This window comes from Corvus brachyrhynchos, unplaced genomic scaffold (assembly GCF_000691975.1).
Source record: "Corvus brachyrhynchos isolate BGI_N302 unplaced genomic scaffold, ASM69197v1 scaffold48, whole genome shotgun sequence".
NCBI classification, from domain to species: Eukaryota; Metazoa; Chordata; class Aves; order Passeriformes; family Corvidae; genus Corvus; species Corvus brachyrhynchos.
The window spans coordinates 3,902,500-3,913,516 of record NW_008240027.1 but is presented as its reverse complement, the minus strand read 5'-3'; the positions used below and the strand labels follow the sequence as shown (position 1 = coordinate 3,913,516).

Below are 11,017 nucleotides of genomic sequence, written 5' to 3'. Positions count from 1 at the left end.
TGCTGCAGCCTTCTTCCTCAACACTCCTGAGGACAAACCAGCAGATCAAAGTCCTTTCACCAGCTTACTCATGCCCATGTAAAACAGACACCCTAGGAAGTGACTCAGCCACCAGCACGGAAAAGTATCACACTGGCTCTGCTCCTGTTCCTGTCCACACTGGTGGTTGGAATCAGCCACAAAGCCACAGAGATCAATTCTGAGACAACTCTAGGATTTACAAAAGACCTCCTCCAGCAGACAGGACTTCCCACCCACCCAGCTGAGCATGGAAGGCCCTGCTGCAGGCAAGGGCTGCCATAAACAGCTTCCCCATTCACCCTGTGCTCTCTCCATTCACCACAAAGCAGGAGATGGCAGCACATACTCCTCCCTGGTCCTACATCCCTATTAGCAACAACCTTCCTTGGCAGATCTGGGAATACACATTTCAAAAGAAACTTGTGAAGGGAAGGACTTTGTTTACAACTGCAAGCAATTTCTGGATGATAGACTCCTTCACCAGAGGAGAAAAAGCCATGAAACATTAAGACAGGATAAATCTTAACACACAGCATCAGCCCCAGTGACTCTGTGACTCACAGTAGTGGTGGTCCAACAGACCACACACGCTGAAGATGGAACTGGGGGTATAAATGTAGACTAACATCTAGTAGCTCCCAGTGCTAGGCAATGACTAGCCCTGCCCAGAGCTGGGAAGATCCACAAATGTTTCCAAGAAGTTGTACAGGTTTCATTGCCCACTCCTCACTCACACAGCACATGTCCATCTGCTCAAGGACCTCCAGCTCTTGGTACCCAGTTTCTACACTGCCCTAGGGCAAACACTTTTCCTGCTCACCTGAAACCTCCATGTCCCTTCCCACGGACGGGGGAAGGGAGCAGAGCCTGGCACTGCCATGCCTCCTACTGCTTTAACCTCTGCAGTCTGGAAGATGAACTTGGCCCTGAGGGCAGATCTCCACGAGAACTAGAATAAATTAGTTGTAATACTGGCTTTCAGGGGTAAACTGAAGCTCAAAGAGCCTGGGAGAACAGCTGCCAGGCCACCAGCATGCTGGATGCAGAACTAAAAGAACAAAAGGGAAGCAGACAGCTCCCACCCACTGTGAGGGAGCAGCTTCCCCAGCAGTCACTGCTGTACAAGAGGTGCCAGGAACCACAGGAACTCAGATTTTGTGTAATGTAGAAACGTGGGAGTCCCTTTGGAAGCACCCATAGTCCTGCTGTGCAGGTCTGTTGTGACACCTGGTGGCCAAAGGCACCCCTGCAGCACCTACCACCAGCCTGCCCCATTCTTCTTAATCCTAGATGAATGATCTAATTTCCATTGACCTCATGTGAGAGCAGGAACAAGGCAAAGGAGTGTGGTCAGGACACACTGAGCATCTTGGCCACCCCACAGTCTCAGCAGCAGCTCTCAGTTCTCTGTCCTGTGCTGTAAGCTGCTGTGCAACTTTATCTCCTTACCCCACTTTTGTTTGAGCAGAGTGCAGCCTGGCAGGAGCGAGCATTGTGGAGCTACAAGAAGACGTGGAGAAGAAACTCATTACAAAAGCCTACCAGACCCTTCTGATACATGAGAGCTTGGCCAGGGTTCCATCACCACAACCACATGTACAATCCAAGCTAGGTCCCACCCTGCTGAATACCCAACCCTCCATGTTCACTGTCAGGAGCCAGGCTTCACACATCTATATATTTATTATATATACACATCCCGTGGGGACAAGGGAACTCTTCCCACTGCATGGTTTTCTTGAACAATTATCCATGCTGCTTGGTCAGGCTGTGACATCACTCTTCCCACGGACTCATATCTGTGTCAATGGCCACGCAGTTATAGGCAGCATAGCGCAACTTCTCTTCACATACCTTGGCTCTAGGGATGGCAGGAAGGAAAAAAAAAATATAAGGAGGAGCTGCCATTGCTGCATTGGCCAGTTGAGAGGACAAGATGTTTTCTGAAATGGAGGATATGCTTCACCAGGGGCTCAGAGAAACCCAGCAGCCACGTGGGACAGGCAGGGGACATAAGTGTGGCAAAGTGATGGGGCCTCATGGGTCAGCTCCAAGGTTAAGAAGAGAGCCCAGACACAGAGTCCCCCAGACACAGGGAAGCACCAAAACTTACGTGGCATAGTTGGGCAAGAAGAGAGTGCTGGAGCAGGTGGATGACTCTGGCAAAGCGTCTGTTGTCTCTGAGCTGTGGAGAAGGTGACAGACTGGTTAGAACCAGCAGGCCAGCAAGGTGGGGAGCCCAGACAACACACCCCTGTGGTGTGGGATCTGTTAGCCTTGCAGCGTACAGAAGAATGGACTTACCCCATCTTGTCTGGATAGATGTAGATCCGTGCTGGAAGGCGGCTTCTGCCAGTGACAAATCTGAGGAAGCGGCTGCGATCCTCTGTGAAGGAAAAGCAAAGACATCAGCAAACCCTAGAGGGATGTGAGACGCAGTACAGCCGCTTTCAGGTATCTCCAGCATTAGCAAGCAGTCCCTTCAGCCTAGCTCCTTGCTTTCCTTGAGTGGTTTGCCTCCCAGCCAGCAGACAGGAGCTGTCATGGCACAAGATATGCAGGGACAGAGCAAATTGCTCACCATTGGTGAAGTTGTTGAGTGCTTCCCAGAAGTACTGAACACGGGTGTCCTGTGGCTCAAAGTCCTCAAACCGGGCTGTCAGGATACAGAAAAGGAGTTTAATAAAGATCTGAGCTCCTCCCTCTTTGGCAGTGCAGAAAGAAACCCCTGGGTGCCTGCAGGATGTGACCACATAGACCCCAAGGTCCAAGCAACATACATAGTCAGGCCCCTCCCAGGGAGCACAGCCAGATACGCATCTCGGCTCCACAGGGGCTCAGATACTGGTGGCACAGGGATGCCCCAGCCTCTACTCTGAGGCCCAGCATGGAGTCAAGGGACACTCCTACCCCCATCAGCACCCAGCTAAAGGCAAGAAGTACACAGGCCCATATTCTCATTGTAAGAGGCCTCGCACACTTCTTGTGCCAGCACAGACAGAAGACAGTCTTGTTTTCAGGAAGAGAGTTTTCAGCAAAGCCCTTCACTTACTGAGCCTCTTCAGGGCATCAACTGTGACTTCAGGGTCTCCACAGACCTTTTTTTCCAGCTCCTGCCATGTAAGGAGGTCAAGAACAGCTTGGGGTACCACCTTCAGCAGCCCAGCCTGCATGGCCATGATCTGAAAAGGAGACAAGACAGGTAAGCAGCATGTCTTGCCCATTTCCCGGACTCATGGTTGAGCCTAGGGACTCTTCTGGATTCAAGCCATGTGACTGCTCAGCACATGCTCCAAGGAACCTGAAGAAAGGGGACACAATCCCAGAGAGTTGCATCCCTGATCATTCAGAAAGCCTGCGTCAGAGCCGTGAGTAAAACTCCCTATCACCCATGCTACTAAAGCCACTTTGCTTCTCAACAACTCCATAGGCTCCAGGACATCACCGAAAGGGTTGGATACCATTGCCCTAATGAGCACAGGGACACTAACCATGGTGCATTTTACCAGAAACAGGCTGTGGGCATGTCTCTGGGAGCCAATGACCACCCACATGGTGGGACAGTGTTACCTGCTCCTTGCTCTCCTCCAGCCGAGCCTTTTGCACCAGGCGGATGAACTCCTTGCGGTCCTCGTAGCGCACAGCGGTGTTGCTGCCGTTGGGGATCAGCTCCACCATGCGCTGGTCACTCAGCACTGTCGTGTCGGTCAGTTTTTTTTTGGCGTGTAGGTCAGCTCTTTCCCAAATTTGAACTCAAAGGTGTCTTTGTCCATGACTTCCATCACCTCCAGCAGCTTCACCTGTCCAGGCCCCAAGTAAGTGCATGTTAGAGAGATGGCCAGTGAGCAGTGATGTGCCCAAGTCCTCATGTTCTCCCTTCCCGGACAAGTGACAGTGACACAACATGGGATATGCTGCCCTAACGCTGTTTAGCAGACCCTGGGCCATTGCATGCTTGAAGCAGCAGTCAGCATGGCTGTACCTCTATAACAGCATTTGGTGCGTCCTACAGCTAAAAGTTGCCCTTTGTTGTGTTTATTTGACATATCATAGGAGGAAGCCAGTACTTGAGGACAGGGACACAAATCACTGCCTTGCTGAGTGCCACAAGGAATAGCATAGGCACAGCCTCCGAGTCCTCCTCACCAACACTGAGTCCACAGCAGGGAAGTCTTTGCTCCAGCTGACCTCTTCCCCTGTTAATTGTTTCCATACAAAGCCAGGAAGAGCCAGGACCTGAAGAAAACCAGAGATTTTATTGAATTTGTGTCAAAATGAGACATCCCAAAGATGGAGATAGGACTCAACAATGCAGACACAAAGGATCTTCCCTACTTCCTCCTCCACATGCAGAGCTCATTGTAGCTGAGTAAAGACCAGACACTATCTCCCAAGCTCTCAGCAGCATCCCCCAAAACTTAGGCTGTGAGTTCTTCAAACTTCTTGGCCCCAAATACCTCTTGTCCCAGTGTGTGACCACAGAGCTTTCCCATGCTCCTGCTGGGACAGGCTGCAGAAGAGAGCTAACAACTCCCTTTGCAGCAAATCTCCTCACAAGGACAGGGTTGAAAACTTACCAGAAACTCCTTGCCCCTCAGAGCTGCTCCCATGATCTGCCCGATCCACTCATACTTTGGGAAGTCCTTACAGGAGGGGTTGGGGACATACATGTCCCTGGCTTCTCCAGTGCCGTTACCCTGCAGGAGTGGGAGGCAAAACTCCAAGTCATAATTTCAGCACAGCATGAAACACCACAGATCACTCCTGCCATGCCCCTGGGCACTTCTCACAGCAGAAGTGGGCTAAACCCCCCATCCCCCTTGGCAGTATTCCCAGTGAGAGACCAGTATCCAGGCACTTGTCAGCATATTCTAAAATGAAATGCCACAAAGCAAACTACCCACCCCTCACAAAGAAAAGCTCTGGACTCGCAGAAGTAGGTATGTCCCTGGCATGCAAGGGGACAGGGACAACACTGCATTGCCAGGCATGCAAGGGTTTGCCCCAAACATCCCGATACACAGCACCTGGTTGGACGTGCGCACAAAGAAGGGCAGAGGCACGGGGGTGTCTGCTGAGCTGGGGCACAGCTCCTCTGACATGTCCGCCAGGCTGTCCCGAAAACCACCACCTGCAATCCCAAAAGAAGGGCATTTTTAGTGATGTGAACTCCCCATGTGCTGATCCTCAGAGATATGGAGCAAAGATGAGGAATTCTGGCCCAACCTGGGCCTGGATTGAGCAGAAGGCTTCTGTTAGAGCCTTATGGCACTGGAAAAAGTAAGACAGGAGAAATAACATCACTGCTTGGCCTGTGGAGAACAGCCAGAAGGGTCAACGGCACTGGTAAAACTGCTGTTAGTGACTAATGGAGGTTTAGTCCACCTCCCACCAAACAGCACTCCTTATCTGGGACATAACCAGGGGTGGCAGGACAAGGCAACCTGCCTTTCCTCTCTCCTCCATGGGAATTAACACTGGGACCAAACAAGAGCCCCTAGAGCAACAGTCACCTCATCAACCCCCGACTGCTCCAGAGGAGCCCTGGCCCCCCGCAGCCCCTACCTTGGTCGATGATGCCCTCTGCGATAAATTTGCACTCCCACCACTGGTCATAACGCAACGGCCACCTGTGGAGAACCAGGCATCGCCTGAGGTGCTGCTCAAAGCCAAGGAGGTGCTGGGACAGGCACAGCAGGAACACCAAGGGACTACGGTGGAGCAGCCTGGCCTCAAAGCAGGACAAGATCTCAATCTCCAGAGACAGCTGCATCCTCAGTAGGAAGGTGACACCTTGGGGAATGGGCCCTGATCCCATGGCTGAGCTGGCTCCTGTCCTACAAAACCCTCTCCAGAATATAGGACGTAGGCTTCCCAAACACCCTGCTGTGACAGGACATAGCTCCCAACACTGCATGGTGCCTTCCCTCGCCCAGACACTCCTTACCTGTAATCTAGAGGCTTTTCAAACTTGTCTGAGGGTTTCAGGCCTTCATATACCTGCAACAAGCAGAGACAATCAAGGTTGGTATCCCCTCTACAGGGGAACTAGTGCCAGGTGAAGGCAGGTACACCAAGCCTCACAGCAGTTTGGGGTGCTTGTGCACACACAGAACCCCAGATGTCTCGGAAGTGGGGAGAGAATGCACACAGGAAGATCAGCACTGCTGTAAAACCACAACACAGGACTTGTATGCAGCTACTTGACTGTTGTCACACAAGAATTCTTTGCTGCCTTTTCAGTGCAACAAGATTGCTACACTCTCCATTAACAACATGCCACAGAGAGTATCCAGGACAGAGTACAGATTTCAACTCAGAGATCCCAAATCCCTCCTGGATGTTATTCCTGGATATGGGACCATCAGCACATGTAATTATGGAGCCTGTGAGTCATGTGAAGAGGCCTTGAAGGCTTGGGCTATCTCCAGGTCCAAGCTGTCCCTTCCACCCATCTTTATGCAGATCATTTTGATTTTGGGATGCCCCACTCTCCCCAGAGCAGCAGGGACCCTTGCAGGAGGGACAGTACCTGGGTGAAGACAGCATTCTTGCAGCTGGGGTCCAGGGCAGGGTTGTCCCGGTGCTCCATGGCCAGGCGTCGGTTAATGTAGAGCCTTGGCATAAAGTTGGGCTTGCTGGTCTCTGAATCCTTCAGACACTGGGTAATGAGAGCTGTGCGCTTCTTGGACAGCAGCAAGAACTGCTTGATGTGCTGCCAACAGGGATGCACAAAACATGTCACCTGCTTCCTGATGAAGCCATTGCACCTCCAGGTTTCCCCCTCTCCCAGGGCCTTCCCACACAGACACATTCTCATTGACAGTATTTGCTCCCCCTCTGCCTCTGAAAGACTCTGCATTCTGGCTTAAGGCAGATAACAAGCTCAGCCCTCAATCCACCAGCTGTCATCTGATGCTCACACTCCAGTATTGCTTAGACTCTCCTTTACCCTCACTCTTACCAGAACACTGATCTTACTATCCCTTTTAGTTGTAATCAAAGCCAGCTCCTCTAAACAAACAAGAATCCTCAAATGCTTTGGGTCACATGTTGACCAGGCACAGGAATTACAGTGCTTTCTGACACTAGGCCTGGAAACACACAGAATGGGTCTATCCCAAAAAAATCCAGCATGTGTATTCTTGGAGAGGATGTAAGGAAAACAGACAACTGGAGGGATGAACTCAGCACTATGCAAAGGATGAAAAGCAAAAGCTTATTAAAGCCAGGAAAAATGTTACTGATAAAAGCCTTGACGTTTGGACAAGCCAGCTCAAAGCTGCTGGCAGGAAGTGCAGGAGCAGAGTGTCCTGGGCTGAGATCTCGGAGGGGATGTGCGTCCAGCTTGCATGCCCAGTGCTGCTATGGTCCAAGTCCCTTTGAGTGTGAAATGCTCTGGTTTGAGTCCACTTGTTAGCCCACAGCTACATGCTTCCACATCACCAGTTTAGCAGGAAAATAAACAATGTCACCTTCCACAGTGTTAATGACCTGAGCTCAGACAGGTATTTCTCTCCAGCTGCCTCCCTTGCCACAGCCCGAGCATCATCATCCTGCCAGACTGAGGCCCCAACGAGACATAGAGCCAACTGTTCACCTTGAGTTTGCTGAATGTGCCAACAGTGTGGTCCCAGGCTGGCACCAAGTGATGCAGGACACTGTCCAAGAGCTTGATGAACCTAAATCCCAAAGAAGAAGGTATTGCAACAAGGAGCGATGGGGATCTGCACAAGTCTATTCCAGACCACACACCCCTGAACACAAGCAGAATAACTGATCCAAACCAAACCCAGCACAGTTTTTTACATCATGGAGTCTTTGGTACTTAATTCCCACTCCCTGCACTGAAGGGATCTTGCACCCTTCACAACACACTCTGCATGTACCTGCCCCCCACACTGCACAGATATGTTGTGCTTTTGACACACAAGACACTGTGAACCTGAGCTACAGATCTCCTCTGAAAGCATAGGGGAGCTACCCTAGAGAGCTCACTTTGTTCCCAAATGACTGCTATTTTCTCCAGTGTCCAGGATGTCTGTCTCAAGGGAAGTGTCACAGTTTTACAGCTTCCAGTCATGTACATGCTGGAGATGGCATCAATCCCTGCAGGCAAAAGCACCTGTCTGCTGCCCTCCACACAGTACCTTTGAATGAGCACAGCCCGTCGGTACAGCAGGTCAGGGTCAGTCCCTTCCAGGCGAGGGTAACGCACCAAATTGGGCAACTGGAACATGTCAGCACTGAGCCCCAAGTCCCTCTGCCGGGAGGATTTGATTTTGATGCCTCGGATACGAACATCAATCCCATCATCTGCCAAGGAAGACCATGGATGATACGCTAAGATCACAAGAAAGAAAGCCTTAAATAAAGTGGGGGAAGTCTATTAAGCAGAAACAGTAGGAATGTACCAGCTCCACAAGCTCTGGGGCTGGGCACCAAAAGCCTCAAATACCTCTGTGAAGAAGAAGCGGGGCATACAGGAAAAAAAGAATTAAACAACTGAAGGCAGAGAAAGATAGGATGAAAGCTGAGAACCTGCAAAACTTCAGATCTCCCAGGAGTTTCCCATGGTTCTTTTGCATCTCATCTAAAACAGCCCACACGGAGAAGAAGTACAAGTCACAGAATAAACCCTTAGTGTACAGTATCTTACAGGTGCATTATGGATGGGGCCACAAGAGCCAGCCCTACCTCTGCACTCCACAATCCTGATCTCGATGACAGGCAGGTGTGTTGTCATGTCCTCAAGGATGCACACATCCCCAATATAGCTCCTGTAAACACAGCACAGATGAGGACTGATGGGCTGCTCCCTCACTCTTCTTGCCAAAATCCACTCAGACACTTGTAAGGGAAGAGGGTTTGCATCCTTTGAAATGGGAGCCTATGGCAAGAACTCAGACCGATTGCTTACAACACAGGTGAATGCCTGAACCTCCTGGTGACTTCGGTTCAGGTACCATGATTCTGATGTGTCCCACAATCGAATCAGGAGAGCCCTGACGACTGGACCATGCCATTTTGGGCAGAGTGAACCTGCATCCCAGAGAGCCTGGCTGGTGCTGCATGACTGCTTAAGGCCAGTGTTCAGCACCTTGGGCCCCTGCAAGAGCCATGACACTTTGTGCACCTCCACACACTCACTCATCAATGCCGACGTCATTCAGTTTCTTCAGATTGTCCCCCTCGCCCCCATACACAGCGACCCGCTTGGGCATGAAGTTCTCATCAGTGGTATCCACTGTCAGCAGCAACTTCCTGCAAAAGGAAGCAGGACATGAGAAGGCAACTGCATCTGAACACCTATCACTACTCCCCCTCATCACCTGGTCACACTGTTACCAAGCTGGGATTCCCAGATACCTGTGACAATGCTAAGACCCCTTCAAGCCCAGAGCAAGAGTAAGGGCTGAGGGGCAGGGAGCACAGGGCAAATTTGGGCCATGACACTCAGGCAGAGAGGGAGAGGCAAAGCTTGCCCCAGTCACAAGCTAGCATGTACAGCAGAGATGACTCACTTGACAATGGTGCCTTTCTTCATGTTGAGCCGCACCCAGTGCTGGCCCTGGGATCCATCACTCTCCCAGTATGTGTCAGCATGGCTGTCGGTCAGGCATGACACATTGAAATCCTCCTGGAAGAGGGGAAGTGAATGAAAGAAAGATCAGATGGGGGTACGATTAACTTCTCTTTAGTGGTTATTTTTATCATGAATCTTAGTGTCAGAGGACGTCACATTGGCTCGTTCCCCTTGCTGGGCTGTGGGTAGACACTGGGAGCGCAGAGCACATAGGACACTGGGGCTGACCTTCTGAGGTGCTCTGGGGTCTCACACACACAGCACAGAGTATCAAACCCGCCCCAAAATCAGCTTAGCAGCTAATATTAGTATTGGCTTCTCAAAACACTGTCATTCCAGGGGTTACATTGCACAGCATGCTGCATGATGTTCCCCAGGCTCTTTTCCCATATCCTCAGAGTCCAGTCCAGGCAAGAGCAGCACAGCAAGCACTATCCATGCTCTCCAGCCCCACAGCACAGTGGGGCTGATGCAGCCTCATCCCTTTAACCCACCGTGTAGGACGAGACATCGATGCTGTCCACGTACTGCTTAACGCTGCCCAAGTTCTCATCCTCCTTCCCAATGTGGTCATACAGGAAATGTACCAGGTCTTCATCACATTCGTAAGTCCATGTTGGGGGCACAAACCTAGCAGGGAAAAGAGATTACTGGGTCTGGAGAGCCAGAGGTAGCCAGGCTAATGGGAGAAAAAAGGGAGGTCCACATTGTCTTGCTCTGTTTACTGCTTTTTGCAGGCATATCTAGGACAAGACTGTGCTAGATATGCTTAGGAAGACAGAGTTGCCTGTCTTACCCCCTCTCCCCCATGTCTGCAGGAGACGGCTGTCTGGGCAGCCAGAGAGAGAGAGCAGCTTGTCCCCCACCATAGCAGAAGCCAGGACACAGTTCATACCGAAGCTTCTCTACTGCGGCTTCATCCTGCTCCATGGGTCTGGGCTTTGCTCCAAGGCGCAGGGAGTATGTCAGATCCACCACCTGTTCCCATCTGAAACAACGGAGAAGTGGAAGGAATGAGGAACAAGAAGCTGGTGATCGAGGAGTAGCTGTAAGGGGAAGATTTGGGTTTAAGACCCCACCGTGCTCCATCCTCCATCGCCTCCAGCATCATCCGCTGCCCTTTCCTTTCCAACCATATCTACTCCTTCCACACCCTGATGGGCATGTGACAAGCACAGTGCCCGAGCCAAACTCGGTTCACTCCACATCCGGCATCCTTCTTGCCTCACTTCCATGAAACCTGTCCAAGCAGGCCGGGGGTTCCCCAGCCCAAGGCAGGAGGGGCCGTGGGGCAGCATCCCGAGCCCGTATAGGGGCGAGCACCTCCGCGCTCCCGGGGACCCAGCGGGACACCGCGGCGGCCCCGTACCTGATGACGGGTTTGTAGTCCACCCCAAACAGCTGCTGCTG

General features: G+C 51.5%; 1 protein-coding gene across 1 annotated transcript in view; it reads right to left on the bottom strand.

Moving 5' to 3' along the window:
• Nucleotides 1-1,685: 1,685 nt before the first annotated feature.
• The window catches only part of HECTD3 (HECT domain E3 ubiquitin protein ligase 3), a 15,790-nt gene continuing 6,458 nt past the window's right edge, over nt 1,686-11,017 (bottom strand). The window contains 21 exon segments of the mRNA XM_008640864.2: nt 1,686-1,882; nt 2,135-2,206; nt 2,326-2,407; nt 2,603-2,677; nt 3,074-3,203; nt 3,592-3,744; nt 3,747-3,821; nt 4,168-4,257; nt 4,599-4,718; nt 5,049-5,152; nt 5,587-5,651; nt 5,969-6,021; nt 6,554-6,736; nt 7,622-7,703; nt 8,172-8,337; nt 8,719-8,801; nt 9,172-9,285; nt 9,546-9,661; nt 10,102-10,237; nt 10,503-10,595; nt 10,977-11,014. Coding sequence (XP_008639086.1) covers nt 1,798-1,882; nt 2,135-2,206; nt 2,326-2,407; nt 2,603-2,677; nt 3,074-3,203; nt 3,592-3,744; nt 3,747-3,821; nt 4,168-4,257; nt 4,599-4,718; nt 5,049-5,152; nt 5,587-5,651; nt 5,969-6,021; nt 6,554-6,736; nt 7,622-7,703; nt 8,172-8,337; nt 8,719-8,801; nt 9,172-9,285; nt 9,546-9,661; nt 10,102-10,237; nt 10,503-10,595; nt 10,977-11,014 — 2,115 coding nt within the window. The 3' untranslated portion in view covers nt 1,686-1,797.